Here is a 19981-nt window from a genome sequence, read left to right on the forward strand (position 1 = left end):
AGAGTTACAGTAGTCAAGACGTGATGATATGAAGGCATGGATAATGATTTCCAGACCTTCAGATGAAAGATATTTTTGAGTTTGGAAATGCTCCCGAGTTGGAAAAAACTGCCACGAACAACTGAATTTATTTGTTTGTCCAGCTTGAGGGTAGAATTGAAAATGAAACCAAGCTTTTTTACATGGGGGTGTACATTAGCTGATAGTGGGCCCAAGTCATTTCTTATGAGACTAACAGAGTCTTGCGTACCGAAAATTATAATCTCAGTTTTGTCGTAGTTTATTGTCATAAGAAACTCTGACTGTTATGACCTTTCAAACTACAGACCGAGCTCTAAGCTTTCATTCATGTCCAAGATCCTGGAGAGACTCTCCCAGCTCCAGGCATACTTGGACACGAACAATATTGCTGAGAAATTTCAATCTGCTTTTAAGCCATTGCTGGATAGCTCGCTCAAACTCAATAAGCAAGTGTCTGCTGTAGTGAGATCTAGCTTCCACCAACTGCGCCTTATCTCTAAGGCTAGGCATTATGTTCCACATGAGGACCTGGAGAAGCTTATTCACGCTTTTGTGACCTCCAGGTTGGATTTTTGTAATTAATTGTACTACGGTCTAAGCAGCTAGATCATCAGTGGGTAGCCACGTTTCAGTCATAAAAAGAAAGTCCAAGCCATGAGAGACAAACAGGTCATCATGGTATATGAAGGTCTTAGCTGTGGCTCTGCCCAGGCCTCTGTTGCCAATAAGGAAGCTAAAGATCGCCCTCTGATGGACAAACTATGCAAGCTCAATACTCATGGTAGATGTTTCTCGCTTATATTTTCTATGCATTGGTTATGATAAACGCTAGTATCAATACATCTGCAAGTAGCTAATATCAGCAAGCTGTAGTTTAAATGAATCAGTGACCAATGTTACCTCATACAGATTTCTAGGTCAAGCTGCTTTTTTAGGCCTGGCAAAACTCCAGAGTTGTCCTATCTTTCTGAGTTTTGAATTTTGTTATAACCTTTCACACGACTTGATCGTAATGTGTACCTAAAATCTGGACTGCAAGCTATTGAAGTATTAAATTGCACTGCATTTAAAACTGCACAGATGCCCTTACAGCATGCAGCATTCCCACCAACTGTTCTGTCCTTAAACACACCACATATTTGCTAATTGACAGCATAGATGGTGAAAAAACAAAACAAGGTTTGATTTAATTGTGTTTTGATTACTTTTCCTGTGGTGTAGTACACATGATAACTGGGGAGGTAGAAAAGCTATAAAGATAAAAGGAGTCAAAACATGAAGGCTCAATTCAGCACAATCTGTGATATATAAATTATTGTTAAATATTAAAGTGTGTTCTACAATATATTTACAAAGCTCTAATTGGAGGAGAAAAAAGAAACCATTTTTCTTTTGAGAAAATAATTTATTTTGGAACACAATAAGCACGTCTCCTCACATAATTAGTTCACACGCACACCACTGGTATTTCTTCAACAAACACACCCAGGGTTCAGTATCAGAGTACATTATGTTGTGTGACTGCATCCCCCCCTCTAGTTGTCCCAACACACCCTTTAGCCTTCATTTAGCAAAACTGTAAACACAAAATTAAAGCTGTATAATGATAATTGTAGGTTAACACACAGTGGGCTCCCATCCACTTGCCTGGTACTGACAGTTACGGATTCTACATTTAAAAAAAATCTTTCTAGAAAAAAACAAAAACAAAACAATAATATTAAGCAAAGTTTACCCCAATCCAAGTTTTTCTTCCCAAATTTTTTGGACATTTTAAATTTACTCAAGATATGAGTCATTTAGTTTCCAAGCAATTAAATATGAGCCCATAAACTTGATGTTTGAAGCAGTGAGTTTAGGATAAATACAGAGGGACACAATTTTTTATCAGTACAGTAAAATAACATTTCAGATCCCAGATCCATGAGAAATTATTACAATGAGTATGACGTTTTGGTCTAATATACTTTGACACCATTTATTGTCACATTAGTGTTTAAATAATAAGAGAATCCCTTCTGTTTGGTTATTGCCTTTATTTTTCCATCCCTGGTCCCTCAAATCTAATATACACCATCTTTACATAGATGTTTTATTTTTGTTGTTAAAGTGAACAATATTGGATTTTTGGGGATCAGAGGTGGTGATATGACACAGTATACACCTGCTCAACACTCACACTCTACTGCATTTACACAAGCAGATAACACAAGTCATAAGAACAATACAAAAATAAAATTAAAAAAAATACCCCCAAAATAATTAACTAGAAAAAAAAAAAAAATCCAAATAATACATACAAACTTGCATTTTTGTGCAAAGTTGTGGAGAGGCAAAAACATTTTTCTAAAAAACAAAAAAACGACAACAACAACAACCCAAAACACATGGCTCGTACTGCAGAAACTGGGTTTTTGCTGGTGTCATCGAAATCGAGCCAGAATAAACCCAAACGTGTAATTTTAAATGAGAGCTGTGGACTACAGATGAACCATTTACTATAATCTGACTGTGGGTGGATGAGAGGATGTTTGCCACGAAGACTGGCAGTTGTAGTTCGGTTTCCCTGACAACAGATGGCAACAGTGATTTGTTGTTTGAGCAAATGCTGGTTGACGACCGCTAGACGTGAAAAGAAAGAGGGTGTTGGCAGGCCGACTGAAACACCAAACACGATTATGTCACCAATCACATCAAGTGCAGCCTCATTTCCAATACTGTTATAAAACTGAGGGTTTCCACTCAGAAGGCAGGCTGATGACCACCTGCCACAGCGTGTCTCATTTCATCTTACAGTACATTAAAAACGACTCCAATGAGACGAAAAACAAAGAAAAAAAGGGTTCACTGGTGTCAGACTGGTGCTTGGTGTTGACAGATGCCCTGAGTTAAAGGAGATGAAGTTGGATAAGAGTTCCCTTTTATCCCCACATTAGCCAAGCCAGCATTGGTGAGATTAATACCTGGATGTCATAGTATTTGCTCAGAAAGGTTTAAGGCAGTTATACCTCAGAAAATAACTGTGATAATAAAATTTCCAAAGAGCAAAAAGAGCAACAGATCAGATTCACAATTACAGCACTTTAAATACTACTACTGGTAACCAAGCAACTATTTCTAAAGCTAAGAACAAACTTTGGAACACCATATATAAGCTTTAATATTCAATTCTTATTATCTGATATTTATTATTACTTTACAAGCTTCTATTGATTGACATTCAGTGCTGTTATATCCTGATATGGCAAACCTTCCAGTACTCAAACACTTCTACTTATCAAATACTATCAACCAGGTATTACGACACACAAACCACGGCCTAGGAAGCCTCATAAAATGCCCTGCTGTCAGTCACTTAATCATTTCAAACCACCCTTAGCGTCTCATCACAGTGTTCAGAAGCAGGTTTTAGATTACACATTTCTTGGCTTTATATTGCCTTGGAAGAAGCTTCCTTAGAGCCCTTACAACAAGGTTTGAATTTAAATCGGGTTTTGAAAAGTCCACAGGTCCCAGTCTTGCAGTATGATTTCAACAAGAGATGTTTGCGATCTTTTTTTTCAGCAGTTCGTGCAGCAACACCCTTTAATTCTCTGTGCAGTCAACAAAACAGGAACTGAGATTTTCGGCAAAGTCTTTGAAATAAAAAAAATATTCCCTACGGTTAAAATCCATCTTCTTTCTTGCATGCAGCATTCTCCATCTAAATTACAGTTAAACAAACACCAGAATCATACGAACAAGCCACTAAAATAAATAGCGGTTGAGCTTTGGTATCTTCAGCCCTCCTACTCGTCAAACCTCACAGCTCAGATTATTACAAATGAAAAAGTTGCTTCACATCTGCTGAACTTTCCCTTTTGTAGCACCACGCTCGCCAATCAGAAGGCTAAATTTTCAACATTTCAAAGAACCACATGATCATCTGCTGGAAAATGGAAAAGCTGTACTAAAATGTTCGCACCAAACCAGGTGGGTTGAATGTTAGCCTCAGTGCAGTGGCAGTAGGACTGTTGTGTGTGCAGTAAGAGACGGATATCAGAGACTTGGCTGGACCTGCAGCTGATCAAAGGCAACAGAAAGAGTAAGGAGGGCTCAAAGACACTGACAGACAGACAACGCGGGAAACATTTGATTCATCTAACGTTTCGTTATCATCCTCACCCCCTCCGTTAATAGTTTCCATATCTGCACTTTGACAAATAAAATGAGGAAAGGGGGAAAATATTGTGGTGTACAGTATGTAAAGTGCTGGAATCAAAGTGACAGAATGCAACTGTGGGAATGTACATGGATCCCATCTGAGGGTGGGGCTCGATCCCTGGTCACATCTGGTAAGCACCGAAAACTTTGAGTGCCAAAACTATGTGCAGGATGATGTTACGAGCTGGAAACAATGTGTACAATCCTACCTTAATACTTAATCTACAGTACATTTACTACAAACAGCAACGCACCCAGAGGAGCAGACATAATGGCCAAGGGCTAAGAACAGAGAATTTAAATCAGACCAACCTCACAAAGACCACCATCCTGGGTCTTTCCCTCTTGGCCTACACAGTCTCACACAGACATACTCACACACGCACGCACGCACACACACACAAAACGGTAACGTTTGTTAAGACAGCAGACTAGGCTATATGGCCTTGGCGGTGATAAGCAGTGAGCTTCTTACAGTTCTTCTTCGATGTAATACGAGGCTTCTTGTGTGCTCTTGTTTCTCACTCGACTACTCTAAAGTGGTGCTCTTGCTTCCCTTTAAAATGACAGCTTGACTTCATCGTCTGCCACTTTCGGCCAAAAAGAATCACTTAGCCGGGCGTCATTACTGTGTAGATGTAAAGAACCAAAATGTCCCTGCTCCGAGTCCTCGACATGGAAAAGAGCACGAAGGCAGTTAGTTCATTTTGTCACAAACTGTAAGGTGATTGTGATTACAAAGGAGGACCGGGAAAGGTGGGTTGGTACTGGTGAGTCGCACAGGAGGAGAAGGCAGAGAAGAGATATCAGTTTAGAGTGTCTCCTCAGTGCAGTGTGGGGATAGTGGTGTTGGAGAAAGTGAAAGGTTAATGAACAAATGAGAGAGACAGAGGTTTATGCTTTCTCCTTTAAGCAGGAGCCCTCACTCAGGTGGTCACTTTGGCATGGTGGTTTCTGTTTCTCCCACTGACAAATGGCATTGGCGTAACCCACGATCACTTTGTCCATCCAGGTGAGAGGCTGGGGGAAGAGGACTGCACCCTCAAAGAAGCCCAGGTGGCCTCCATGAAGTGTCAGGGCAAAGATCACATTCGGCTTCTTTGCTGGAAGAGGACAAATCACACGGTAATTAGCCCTCTGTACTCTGCACAGTTTGTAATCGTCAGCATCGGAAGAACAATGTTCAACACATGCCCAGAAATGGGCTTGCAAGGGATTGTTAAGGGTGTGTTTGCACAGTCGAGCAGATAACAGTGCGATTACATTTCTGGCCATTAGACACAATCAATATGTTACTCGGTTTGTTTGTCTGACAGCTGGCAGAAAAAAATCTTTGCTCCTTCAACCTGGAGGCAATTTTTTAATGACTTTAACAGTTGAAACAGGTTTGCCTCGACTGACAGGTCTCACAGATTGTTACACCGTCTTTTCATTGCTTGTTGTCTAATTGCTTAAATGGTCATCCAGAATGGAAAAATCTCTTTTCCTAGTATAAGACTCATCATTTTCCATACCTCTCTCTTAATAAAGACTGCCATGTTGACAATCTTCCAAGATCCTTACGATTACATTTGTGTCCACATACTTATGGTAAAATAATGCAACCATTAATAATTGACGAGATAGGACTCCAGGCCAAACTTTAACATTTTCCCTTAGGAGATGTGACGACCTGTTTTCTATACTCTGTCCATACAGAAAAGAGTAGTTTTCACACTGACTTTACGTCATTCACAATACACGCAATATACGAACCCTGAATATCTCTGCATCTGTGCTGCCTAATAAAATATGAAGGACTGCAATTTCCTTTGCTGTTTATTTTTTTTTGGTTGGTTATTCTGCAGTTAAAAAAAAAAAAATATATATATATATATATATATATATATATATATATATATATATATATATATATATATATATATACACACATTTTTTTTTTTTAAATGTGTAATTAAAATAATAATAATAACAATAATGATGATAAATAAAGTCTGAAATGTAAACTAGGTCATCTCCACACACTCTGCTTGCAGCATAGTGCTGCTGCAGTGAACAACTATGGTGGGGTTTCATGAAAAGGACTGGCCTGGATCTCTTTGGTCTCCTGGTCTTATCTGGGTTAGTGGGGAAGCCTGCTGTAGCAGACTAGTGACTAAGATCCCACTGGGCTTTGAACACTGTGCACTATTCATGACAGCTGCTGAGTTGCCCTTGGACAACTGCGTGCTCATCCAGGACCGAGAACTGCCGCCTCACTACGAGCTGAGCGACAGGTTGGAACAGGGGCCCGGAGACCAGCTTGTGGTTTAAAGATTTTTCTTAGTCCCTAAACGCATCATTTACCAAGTCATTACTGAAACACAGTTGCATCAGTTTCATGATCTTATTTTGATTAATTATATTATTCAAATATCATTGCAATAAAGAAGCACCAACTATTCTTTGTTTTCTTTAATTCACCTGTAACATTTTTGCTTGAACAGGAACAGTCTTACTTAACAGTCTGCTGAAAGCTCTTATCAAACACTTCTAGTCCGAGCTAATTCCAGCACCAGCACAGCAAGTGTATTTCTGTCAGTCTTTTGATGGCAGTCAAGCGTCTGAGCAACTGTCTCACATTTTAGGTCAAAGGGACAGCTAATCCACTTTTCTGTAAGTGTTGCTCTCTGGAGACATATAGGATACAGTACCATTTGCTTCCAGTAAGGACTCCTCCTACTCTCTCTCTTACATGCACGCACACACACAAGCAATATTCCTTTTCCAGCAGAGTTAAAAGTGGTCAGTAAGTAAAAATAGCACAAAGTGAGAAGAATGGATGCTTGATAGACATTAAGTCATGTGTAGCCAGATTTGCCTGCTTATGTTTATTTATTATCAATCACCCTGCACCATATACGGGAGGACAGAAGGTTTTTTGGGGGGGGGCAGGAGACCAGTGAACCACTTTATCCAACTGGAGGAACACTGTGTTATATTTATGCGTTACAGCCGTTGCCACACAGCAGAAAACATTAGTCACAAACTGTGTGCCCCACCCTGTCCCGGTTGGGGTTGGATGCCAGCTCATCATAGGCCTGCTTAAGGCTGCAGACATGTTTTTGTTTGTTTGTTTTTTTAAAACTACTGAGATTCAACTGAGGCCAGTCTTTAAGACATTAACAGCTTTTTGTATCAACCTGAAGGAGAATTGTTTTTCAGCATTTTTAGAACTGTGGAAAATATAGGTGTTACTAATAATCTACAGTGAGTTATTTAAAGTTACATAATACTACAGTGCAGTGGAAGCAATATTCAAAGAAATTGAACCCACCCTTTTCTTTATTTTTTAATTTCTTTTTATTTTGAGCAGGAAGGTCCAGGTGGGGTTTTTTTGTTTGTTTTTTATTCAACACATAATTTTACGGCAGGATTCTTATTTAAGGTCAGGAGCTTGATTTTTTGATGCTACTGCAGCCACGCTATGACAGCAAGTTGATCCTGATCTGCACGGACCATTTAACTGCAACTCTGCCATCTAGTTGATAAGGTGATAAAAAAAATATTTTAGTGCAGCTGCTGTTGCTATGCAACATGTTGGCAATTACCTGCTAGCGTGCGAGGGATGGTGAGCAATGAGTCATGAACCAGAGGATCATCCGCAGAGTTCACCAACAGCAGCGGCACATTGACCTGGAAATTTAAGAACAAAATGCCATCCATCAAAAAAAAATACACAAACAGACCAAAAAAGAGAAAGATGGCATTTGTGAGTCGTATGCAAAAGCAGTTCTTACATTGTGAATATAATGTACACAACTCTCTTTCTCATAGTACTCTTTGAGAGAGCGGTGGCCGTGGAATTTTCTGTTGAAACCCAAAAAGATCAGGTATTATTATTCAGTCCCTAACCCTTAGAGGGGTTTGATAGAAATGACAAGAATATCTGATATTTTTCAGATTCTAAGCACTGACAAAAAAGTATCACCAGGAGCATCAAGAACATAGAAGAGCTGCAGTTTACTAGAACACACCTCATGATGTTGTCGTCAATCTGCATGAGAGATGTTGCTGTGTACAACCGACTTAGATCAGCATCAATCATTTTGAGCGAATGTCCTCCAAACAGACTGTGCCTGTGACATACAAACATTAACATGAACACAAGCAACTTTAAAAATCAATTAGTTCACAGTCATAACTGTCAGCTATGTACCAACTATTCCCTCTATTACACAGAGTGACAACGAAGACCAAGAATGGTAAGAACTATTCATTTATTTGCAGATTAGCATTTAGAAAGTTACTTTAGATGTTCTTTTTAGTAGGCTAGTGGCTCATTTAGCTTTTTTATTTTATTTTACATTTTTACTTAGTTTTGAGTAGTTTATAGTTGGCTTTATTTATTTTATGGGCACCTTAGCATGTTATAGGTAGGTAGGGCAAGAGCAAGAGAGGCAAGAGGAAGGTACCATTTCAGGCAGTTCAACCTACTCAGATCTGTGAAAATGATCATTGCTCAAATGAACCCACCATGGCTGTGGGTAATCTACAATTTCATTTATAAGGAAATTAGGAGGTTAGATTACTGACTGGGTTGTCTGATGAAATCACTGTCTTTGGCAAACACCATAAAATTTTCTCCCCAAACACTAAACATGTCCATTAAACTTTTCAGTGATTGGAAACAGAAGGCACACAATGTACTAAAATTTATAGCTGGGCAACAGTGGTACCTGTGTGAGAGAATGATTTTCTTCATGTTGTCGGCCATGAGAAAGTTATAGAAGCGCCTGAACTGATCCCACTGCAGGAATGTTTCCTGGGCCCTGAGAGAGAGGAAGGCAAACACACAGGAAGTTAGCTTTGTGCAGACTGTCTGCAATCTAAACAATACGTTGAATGTCCTGTGTCCACTAATCCACTAACACAAAGAGTCACACTGGTTGAGAGTAGCAATGGTGTCAGGCATCAATATGCAGCTCGCTGACAGTGACAAGGTGACTCAAAACAACAGCTCAAGAAAAACAGGTTCAGCAGCTAACTGCTGATTACAAAAACGAAAAAGGTTTCTTTTTTTGTGGCTTTTTCATACAATAAGGCCATAATATTAAATGTGTGTTATTGTAAGAAGAACATACATCGATCAGCCGCAACATTAAACCAGTAGGCAATAGTGAAAAACATTGATCACTCATTCCACTGCAAGCCTTGGGTCCTGGTATTCATGCGGTTGACACTACAATATGTACTGTGCCACCCACCTAAACATTGTTGTAGCCCAAGCACAACCCACTCGAGGCTACGATACTCTTCGATGGTAGTGGCCTCCCCAGCAGGATAATGCACCCCGCCATATCGCAAAAACTTCCCAGGAATTGCTCGAGGAACCCCGAAAAAACAGAGCCAGCCTCCAAATTCTCAATCCGATTGAGCATCAGTCTGATGCTAACAAACGAGCCCGATCCACAAAGGCCTACCCCGAACCCGCAAAGCCCAAAGGATCCAATGCCAACGTCCGGGTGCCAGACACCACAGGACACGCCAAGGGGTCCCATGTCCATGCCCCGACAGGTCAGAGCTGTTGGGCGGCACAAAGGGAACCTACAGAATATTAGGCAGGTGTTTTTAATGTTGTGGCTGATTACTGTACAGCTTCAGCTCTCGAGGTACACTGACAGGACGGCCAGCTTAAATTTTGGAAACAGATTTTAAATGAAAATGATTTTTTTTTTTTTAAAAAGAAAAACTGCAAAGCCAATTTGACAGACGGCCAGTCTCGACACACACCCATCCCCTGCTGTCCACACTGAAACTTTAATAGACCCGGCCTGTCAAGTCTGCCAAGAGATGCTGTCTGCATTTAAAAACACAGAATCTGACAAGAACACAGAGTGCAGACACCCGCATGCACTAAATAGACATATACATCATAATCTATTTGTAAATATTGTACTTTCAATACATTTATCTGGTTGCTAGTTACTTTACAAAGTAAGGTTTTATTGTTTTTTAAATCAAACTATTAACTGATTGAAAGACAAATGACTAATTGACACTAGTCATTAGCTGGTAGAACTTCTACTACTGTACTTCAGCAAAGAACCATTGATAATGCCCAACATTATCAATGGTCCTGTAGACATTCAGAGCAAACTGTGGTAGGTGAATGAAGGGATCAGACAGGTCCTCAAACAGGTTTTTAAATGTGTCTCGTTTCTTACATTTTGGGAGAAAAAAATTTTTTTTAAGTGGCAACTTTACCAAATTGGTGCAATCCATCAATAATTATGGTAAAAGGAAGAGCAGAAAGGGTAACCAGCTGACTGGAGCCGCTTTGCAGACTCATGGATAAACATGTGATTATATTATGCAAGCGCTATTCATTTTGTAGAATTATTCTGAGCTTCATTTATATTTAGAAATGTGAGCACATCAGTGTTAGTATTACAAAGCCGGTTTGACAAAACAATGCATGTAATTAAGAAATGAGACCACAGCAACCCACCTCAGCGCGCTGTACCCCTGACAAACGCTGACGCAGCACAGCACTCGCTCCTGGTTAGCCTTGTTCTCCCCCAGGAACTTACAAACGATGTTTCCACCCAGACTGAAGCCCACAACAATGAGCTGGGTGTTAGGGTATGCCCGCTTAATGTAGCCAACCATGGATGCAAATTCCCATGTGCATCCTGTAAAATGAAACAGTATAGTGCTATAATCAAAACATAGAAACATACTTTATTCTACTCGGCACTTCTGGCTGAAGATTTCTTTAATTCAGGGTATCAGATTTGAGTGTCTAAGATCTTTTAAACAGCACAGGTCTCATCATGCCCATAAAAAAAGCCTTACATTCTTCTTTTTCCATAATTTACCGTTTACCCTGAAATAATGCTGTACAAGCAGGGCAAAAAAAAAAAAAAAAAGATAAGCTGTTCGTAAGTGCACACTTTCAGCAGAAATGCTTTAAACTAATACCTTCACTGTGCTCACCCCTTTTAATGGATTTTGGAGAGGATAGGTTAAGCCTAAACCACAACAGACAATTGGATGAGAGCAGCAGGCTGAGCCAAAAGCGATGACACAGCATTACTGACAGGACTGAATTCTTTTTATCATTGCAAATAATAGTTTTCATTCTTAGATAGACCTCTGATGAAAAACTGACTGGTGTTTAACAGGGGTTCAGAAATTATTAGGGGTGGGGGGATGAGTCATCACTAAACTAGCTCTGCATGATTCACAGTACAAAATCCTCTACTACGGCCTTTAGGCAGCCCATTTCATTTTTTCAAGCCCCTTTCCTCACTTTCTTCTCATTAGCTGCCCCTCACTGACATCCACAAACAGATGCAGGCCTTATGAGCCTTGTCTGCTTACACCATATGTAATCAGTGCCAAACTGATACCACCTAAGCAGCATACCAGTAGAAAACTTTTGGTCCACAGACATAAATTGTATATAACATTTGAAACTGGACATTTACAATATAAACATTCAACAATGACAAAAATTATATGAAACACATTTTTTCAAAAGCCAAATAGGTACTATTTTGAGTTGGCTCACTGGTCTTACCATAAGTGAACATGCGTGGAGAGGTAAGCTCGATGTTGGGAAGAGCTCCGAGGTGATTCAGCACAGCACAACGATAACCATCCTTCTGTGCATAATCCACAAAGGTCCGGATGTAGTGCTTCTCACTATGGTTACCGATACCGGGGCATATCACCATGGTGATGTCATCTGGTTGAACAGGCAGATGGAGCAGGGCAATATTTGCAAGTGAGAAAAATGTAAGCAAAGATAAAGAAAGGAGAGTGTTACTCTCCTAAACAGCAGATCATCATAACAAAAGGAGCAAGGCAAAGCTCGGCAGCCGATCCAAGATAAAGGATAAGGCTGTCAATTATAGCTTTTCCAAACACAGTGGAAATAGCAACACTACTTTTGTCGGGAGTAAAATGTCATGTGAGGCTCAAGCTTTCTGAGAGGACTAATAGATCCAAGTTAATTTGATTGGATAAGCTCAAGCCTTCAGAGAAACATATGCATCTTTTAAAAGGTCCCCCCCACAACTGAATTACACACATCTTATGCGTGATTTAAAAGAACAATAATGCAGCAAAGTCTCTTTAGTAGCTGACTTGCAAGGCCTGGCACAAATAACCAAAGTTGGACATGACACCACTGACAACGAATTTCTTTATTCTCCAAACATCAAACTTGTTTTATTTAGCCATATGTTCTATATAAAAACTCCCAGGGGCCAAAGTTTCTTGTGATACCCTCTAACTATTCTTGACCCTCGAATCGAATAATGAAGAAATTTATCAGGAACAACAAAATGGGAGAAACCTCAAGAAGATCAGCAGAGAAGGGATCCCTCATCCAGGACTGACAAACACTCATTAGGTGTGGCATGAACGGACTAGACAGAAGTAGCAGTAGTAGAATTACAATGTAAAGCAACAGAATTGCAGTATGAAACTAAGAACTATAATATATTAGATTTTAATGTTTGTCATGACAGTAAAGATCCAACTACGCAATGTACGGGGGCAAGAAAAAGTGTTCACCCTTGTAAAGCATCACGTAAAAATTCACACAGTAGAGCTGGACAAAATATCAGAACCAGAAGGTCGATTACTTCAACAAAACTTGCATTCAACAAATGAAACCTCACTGAAGATTTGAGTTAGCCCACACCTCCAATGCTGTGAAATGATCTTAGGAGAGCTGTCCACCCCTGGCATCCCAAGAATGGCTGAGCTCAGGCAGTGCTGTATATTGTGCTCATCCATAGCTGTGATGAATGTGCTTTCTCTTGCCCCTGTTCTATACAACTGCATAAAAATGTTGGTTAATAAGAAGCAGATCCTGATCAAATGAATCACCTCCTGTCCGATGATCCCCCAGCGGCTCGAAGAGGTCGAAGGTCGCAGTCGCCCCATCCTGCATGGGCAAATATTTTCTGATTCCACTAGGGTGAGGCGAGCTCACCCGACCAAGTTTACCATACAGTGCCGTCTGGAGGTGACCACTCTTACCCCACAGTAATGGAGGAATGTACCTGGAAAACACAAAATTGCATTCCTTTGTTAAATTTGGTCTCGAAATATGAACCCTCAGCCTAATGGACAGTACAAGGGCAGGGCAAATGCTCAGACACAAGATCAACACAGTGTTATCTGAAGCACATGCCTTTTGCATTTCTGGTTTATGACAGAGACAGGACTTTCAAGCACAGAGTTTGCACACAAAGTCACATCTCTTTTCAAGACATTTAAAGATTGCTACGTGGACCCAACAGACAGCAACGTTTCACTAGTGTGTAGCTATGTTTTGTAAAGTTATTCGCAGAACCAGCGCTTGTATTCCAGTGACACTTCTGTAGGAGTTAACTGTAGGAGTTGAGTCTTTAGCTTATGTAACATTCCTTTGAGACACCGGGCATTATCATGAATCACTATCACATTTCCACACCGAGAGCAAAATAGTGTGAACTAACACAGAGAAACGTCTTCAACTTGCCACTGCAACTATTTCATCACATATTATAGGTAAAATATTAGGTTTAAAATCACGACAGTGGCGACAGGAACAGATAAAACACTGCGCTTTTCATATAATGCTTCAGCCGTTTAAATGGGATTGGCTGACATAAAAGTATTATTCAATATGGAAGATTTTGAAGTGACTCAGGAAGATATTTAGGAACATTTGAGTTAAAGACAGGCTAGATCTCCAAACACAGCGTTTCGACAGTGATAACTATATTGGTTGAGTGCTTGTTAATAACACTTTAGTGAGCATTCAAGGCACTCTCTCACTTCTTCAGTTATATAAAAGCCTGTGTGGAATAGTTTCGTGACAAAACTCGGTAGTGAGCTATATCGGATAAACAAGACCAGCATAACTCTGAAGCACAGCTGTAGTGTGGACACTAGCTGTGTGTACAGCACAGCCCAAAACACGACGACAGTCAGCGACTGCCGAAAGTCGAGGCTTCAGTTACATCAACAGTTGCACAAGCTCTTTAACCTTATGTTTCCTCAACTCTTACAGTGGCTCCAACAATTACTTAATTAACAAATACAATCTTACATAAGAGAATTATCTGCCACAAAACCGACTATTGCCATTTAGTGATAATATGATCGCCTCCAGGGTGCACTGTAGTTAAAGTTTTACCACATGGTTCTAGAAGGTATTCTGCTGGCTTAATCCATGACTACAGGAAGAGGATGACCTCACTGTTATAATGTGGACAGGAAGCGCGACACCAGAGTAGCTGAGTTCATCAAGACAATAAAAAATAAAAATAATGCTGTTATCAGTTTTCCTTTGCTTTTAACTGATAAAGTTTGAGAAATCCTTTTTAATAATTCTATATCAAATGTAACAGGCTCCAATCTCTCTTTGAATTGGGATAACTAGTGTAACCTTCTTGGGGTATGTACAGTGACTGTGCTATTGTCCTTTGTAGCTATTAGATAACAGAAAAAAGGAACTGGATGTGTCTGTGTGGCTTGATAAAACAAAGACCCGAAGTCCTGGTCAAAGTCCAAAATGACTCATGTCATTTATGGTAATTGTATTAATCTGCATGCTATCAGTCTTTACGTTCATTGGGCTTTTTTTCTTTTCTATACACCACATACTGTCAGATGCTAGCGACACACACATTCACACACACGTATAATACTGGCCAATAGGAAAACAAGCTCTACAATGTTTTGCAATATCCTGGACAATCACCTGAAGCAAATCAGACTGCGACTTCTGCCAAATAATGAAATAATAAATAGCACGCTCTGTCATTTTGCATGTTATCCTAAACCCTATTCAACTGTCTCCAAACACAGCCAAACAAAAAGGCTGTTCACCTCACATCACCCCTCTTATACTTTCCACTGTGCGATCGATTTATTATGCAACAACACAGGATGTCACGAGTTACAAACGTGACTTCACAAAAATGAAGATAAAAACATCTCTGCTAAACTACACACTGGGACAGACATCTTCCTATTCTAAGCATAGAGCATACGGCTGTTCAGGAGGGAATAATAACAAACTAGACACAGATGTAAGCATCAGTGCGGCCTTATGATTCAATGACCCTGCAGCTGAAAGGCAAAGGGCTCAGTAACCATCCGTTATGTAAGCTGACACTCGAGGGTGCTTCGAGAGATTCGCCCTACGAAGCTGAAAGTTCCTGTCGAGTGTCAAAGCAAGAGGTGGAGAGATGCTCACTAAGGAAACACAACTGAATATACAATTCCCACTCAAGGGAGTGTGTTTCCAGCAAAATTACAGGAAGTTTGAGGCATAACCTGGTTTAAAGCTCACAGCAAAGTCTTGTTCTGTTATGGTCCAGGAACGACTGCTTTGCGTCAGTTATTATGAGCTCAGATGAAACATTCAAATTATAGCAGTCATCATAGTTACCCTGAATGTGAGACCAGCATCATCATGAATGCAAATCCTCTTACCCTGCAGTGAATGAGCCTTTATTTATAATGCAAGTGCAACAAACTCCGTGCACCTTTGAGATAACCCCAAAAATACAGACTCATGTTTAATTCATGCAAGAGCCAACAGGAAGGCTGTGGTACAGACGTGTGGCACACTTAGGAGCACTGACGATAGCTGGGACCGCCGCCAGACAAACCGCTACCTTCACTGCTGCTGCACCGTTGCCGTGGCAACCTCCAAAGAGACATGCAACAGAGAGAAAGGAAAGCAACTCACTCTTTGGTCAACTGAGAGCAGGACTTGAGGAGGAAGCGGTTGACAGCAGTGTCCTGGTAGATGAGGTCCGGGGGTGCTGTGGGGCTCTTGAGGTTCAAGCAGCGAACAATGATGTAAAGCACCGTGGCCACCGCCGCCAGCTTCATGCCGTCAAACATTGCTGGCATCTCGGGAGAGATGGTGTGCACGTCGGATTCGTGGGCGCTCATGATTATTCTAGAAAACAAAAGCAGCCAATAAATGCAGAACTCCATTTTTAAACTGAATTTTAATTTAAAAAGACATCGCTTGTACAAGTCAATGTTTTTTTTCCCCCAGTTCTAGGGATTAACAATGGACTTTAAAGAAATTAATTAATTAAATATTCTTCAGGTGTCCTGCAGCAACACATCTGTGGGAATATAAACTCAAAGGAACTCAGATAAAGCAGAGTCAGATAAGACAAACCTGGTTATTTAATACACTCCCTGTAATTACATTACAGCTTAAACTGTGCCAATAGGAAGCCTTGCTGCATAGAAGATAGAGGTGCTGACAATGCTTTAAATAAATCATTACATATAGCAGACACGGTGAATCCTGACTAGCATTTCTCCCAATGTAATGTGCCAGCACAAATTTACATTTTAGCAGATTTATTAAATGTATTAATGTTCACAGCTAATAAAGTTTCCGCAGGTGTGAAATTATAGGTAAACAAACAGAAACTATAAAGGGCACAGAAGAGGCTCAATGCCTTCTATTGCAAAGAAAAAAGGAAGTTCTGATCACTGATGTGCAACGCAAATGTTTGTGTGATGTTACCAGGCAGCCACATCAAACTGACATAAACAGAAACAGTCATAACTGAAAGCTAAAATAAACTAATATACTTACATTTTATGTTCAAGTTTGCCTCCAATGAAAACTCGTTTCAAAAGGTCCAAAGAAATGTGAAGTCACAGTGATGTGGTCCTGAAAAGCACATAAAGCAAAACACACACAAAGACCTTCACTGTACAGTATCAGAAAGTTATCTTTTTTCCTTAAACAGAAGTTTCATCTAAAATTAAGTAAGAATAATGACACCACTTAATTTGCATGGTAAGTAACTGCTAAACGATTACACATCCTCTTTTTTTTAAGTTTCATGAATCTAAATATTTTAGTTTTGACTGGTGTCCTAAGCTCTTTCAGACACCTGTCGGCTGTACTTATTTTCAAGCATGTTCCTGTTGCCATAACCAAGACTGTCAATATCAGACAGGAAGTTATAACGCTGCCTCCAGAAAACCTAAATGTAACACTTACGAAAAGTCGGCCTCAGACTTATTAGACCTTATTAAAAAGTAAGGCAATTAAACAGCCATCACGTGTAAACAAACTTAACACCAAAAGGCGTGTAAAAATAGCTTCAAAAATAACCCCACTAATACCAGTGTCTTTCACTGGAAACCAATCCAAAGAGTATATCTGACACATTAATACAACTAATGCCAAGAGACGGGGTGTAAACAGCTTTAATTTTACTCTCTGGTCTTTGTCACGACTCACAACAATCCTGAGACGCACCTTAACAGCCACAGGGGTACACAGATTCCATCAAGTAGCTAACCCAGTGAGAAACGTGGGCTTTTCTGGACGATAAAAGCTTTCTAAGAGCAGGCCAACGGTCCTCCTCCCATACTCTCGATCCTGAAAAAGAAAACCGTGTCGCCTTTTGGACGAATTAGCTACCCACCCACCAGAATTTGCCGCAGTAGCTCCACATTAAGACCCCGCTTCGCCTTGCCCCTTTCCTAGCCGTAGTTTGATATCGTTTTAGTCCTTAAAAAAAGCAGCGGAGCATACATGTTTTTAACGGCCTTCATTTCTACCGCTAATAATCGATTTAATGTTGCAGCATCACTTGAGGACCAAACCGGACATAGCAACAGTCGCATCTCCAGCGTACTTACCTCAGCAGGAAAACTGTGGGTCAGTTGCTTGCTTCTTAAAAGCGGCAGGCCTTATTTATGTTCGCAGGTTTTCTTTTGTTTAACGTGTCTATAAAAGCATGACAGCCTGATGTCCAGCTCGCCCTCACAGAGCCGAAGATAGCTGAAGTAGCGACTGCAGCGATGGGATCCCACTTCCTAGAAGAATCTGTCATTTGCATAACGAAGCCCCCATTGGATAAAATTGCGATGACGTTTTAAGGCCAATAACTTTCCACGCCCCTTCAGCGGTGTAATTTTCCACATTACACTACTGGTGGTTTATATATGTCCCACATATTAGCCTAAATACGCGTTCGGACATCTCTATCAATATTTGACCTCTTTATATGATTTTCTGAGGAGATACATCTCTGCTAAGAGTATCTGACACACAGCCAATACCGTCCCTCCCGAACGTGATAAAAACGTGAACTGAAACCGTTATATAAAGTTTCTTCTGCGCATGTCTCGGTCTATTAGCAACATTAGCATTTAGCTGTTGTTGACAGCTAAATGATGTCAGCGGATAGCGGATAACTTTGGGTTACTCGTTCTCTAGTTCTACCAGTATTAGCAACGTGAATATTTATTTTCAGGAAATTTGTTATTCTATAATTTAACTACTTAATTCCCATTTATTCTGTGATGGTTATTACAGCATCCTCTCAGCTGTCACGCCCACCTTTGCACCTTTTTGCATCGTGAAGCTTTAAGCATTCGACAAGCTGTAGCCTATATAACGTAAGCGTAAAATTCACAACAACACATTAGGCTGAAATACAACTATACACATTACATTTAATTGTATTTCAGGTAAACACGGGGGATGATAGACCTAAATGACCAGGCTTCTATTTACAGGTCAAGCCCTCGTCATAGATACGCTGAAGGTCAGTGTGACAGGACAACATAACATTCCCTGTCAAAGAGCCTATGAAAAAGATAATTATCAGGAGGACATGTTAGGTGATTGGAAGATCTAGAATGGTCATTTTTTTGCTTGCCAATTAAACACAGCCAGTCTACAACTTTTAATAGCTTTAATTTATCACTTTGAATCACTACAACTCCCATGCCTTCGCTTTAAATTACACCTGTACTGCGCTATATATATAACATAATGTGTTGTACTTTAACACAATTTCTTCTAAAATTCACTATAAAGCATAGATTGTCTGCATTTACAAGATGCTATTTATATTTGCTTATGCAAAGTTATATATTTGTGTTATTGATCGGATCTTTGGGATTACGAGTCTAAAAGAGTCCAGATAATTTCATAATATTAATAAGATTAATGTCCCCACTGCAATTGCAGCTTGATATCCACTAGATGGAGACAGAGTTTAATCTCCTTGTGGCGTCTATTAATTTGGCAGGCAACCGAAAGAGGCAATGGCTTTAATGTAGTTTGTCACTTTAGTTTTAAGTACCCTTAGTATTAAGTACTACTTAAAAATAAATAATGGCTATTATATATTTGGTAATAATCTAGCCAGTACCCATGACCAAAGAAAGAGTAGCCTCAGATCTGGATCAGTTTGATTTCTGCAGTGTGACTGCTCTGCCACCAAACAGTCGAGTTTTCCCACGAGGATTTAATTTAGACTTGTTAAATCCCTTGTTAAATCCCTCCGTTTCTTTTATGTTGGGGGAAACAAAAGATCCTGTCAGCAAAATGTTCCAACTGCATGTTTACATGTAATTTTACAGTACTGTGCAAAAGTCTTGGGCCCTCCCTAATTTCTTCACATTTTTCTGGGAAAATTAGAAATATCTTCCAACTGGTTTATTGAAACATTTTCAAAGATACATGGAAATACAGTATACAAGGCAAAAACTGGAATATGTACAATTCTAACCAGCTTGAAAGTTTATATATGTTATGATCATCTTTGTTCTTCAACACAGCCTGAACACTCTCCAGGAATATGTCACCAGGCTTCTTTAAGGACATTCAAAGCTCTTCTTTGGATTGTTTACTACATTTTGTAATTTATAGCTTTTCAGTAATTGCTGATTTGGTACAAAATGCTGTCAAATTGTGCTATCTTTG

The 19981-nt window shown here is 39.9% G+C and overlaps 1 protein-coding gene and 1 long non-coding RNA gene across 2 annotated transcripts; one reads left to right on the forward strand and one right to left on the reverse strand.

Annotated features, from left to right (window-relative positions):
- Window positions 1-1405: 1405 nt before the first annotated feature.
- Window positions 1406-18072, reverse strand: LOC120742363 (monoacylglycerol lipase ABHD2). The gene is made up of 11 exons (XM_040045657.1): window positions 17905-18072; window positions 16844-16921; window positions 15968-16183; window positions 13108-13283; window positions 11789-11956; window positions 10715-10898; window positions 8943-9035; window positions 8241-8342; window positions 8004-8073; window positions 7815-7899; window positions 1406-5327 (listed from the first exon to the last, which is right to left on the reverse strand). Exons 3-11 carry the CDS (start codon window positions 16174-16176, stop codon window positions 5119-5121), a joined length of 1296 nt encoding a protein of 431 aa, XP_039901591.1. The 5' UTR covers window positions 16177-16183; window positions 16844-16921; window positions 17905-18072; the 3' UTR covers window positions 1406-5118.
- A 165-nt stretch (window positions 18073-18237) lies between these two features.
- On the forward strand, window positions 18238-18860 carry LOC120742385. Its single transcript, XR_005697855.1, has 2 exons — window positions 18238-18666; window positions 18739-18860. It is a non-coding gene; the product is annotated as an uncharacterized LOC120742385 (long non-coding RNA).
- Window positions 18861-19981: the final 1121 nt, after the last annotated feature.

Source organism: Simochromis diagramma, unplaced genomic scaffold, assembly GCF_900408965.1.
Source record: "Simochromis diagramma unplaced genomic scaffold, fSimDia1.1 OVJJ01000079.1, whole genome shotgun sequence".
In the NCBI taxonomy this organism is placed as follows: domain Eukaryota; kingdom Metazoa; phylum Chordata; class Actinopteri; order Cichliformes; family Cichlidae; genus Simochromis; species Simochromis diagramma.

What these genes read in the sequence shown, in the direction of transcription:
- LOC120742363 (XM_040045657.1), bottom strand. Translation starts at nt 16,176, where the DNA reads ATGAGCGCCCACGAATCCGACGTGCACACCATCTCTCCCGAGATGCCA. An exon ending in TGCTCTCAGTTGACCAAAGA is followed by an intron (nt 13,284 to 15,967) that starts GTGAGTTGCTTT and finishes TGTGTTTTCCAG; the next exon opens with GTACATTCCTCCATTACTGT. An exon ending in CATCCCTCGCACGCTAGCAG is followed by an intron (nt 5,328 to 7,814) that starts GTAATTGCCAAC and finishes GTCCTCTTCCAG; the next exon opens with CAAAGAAGCCGAATGTGATC.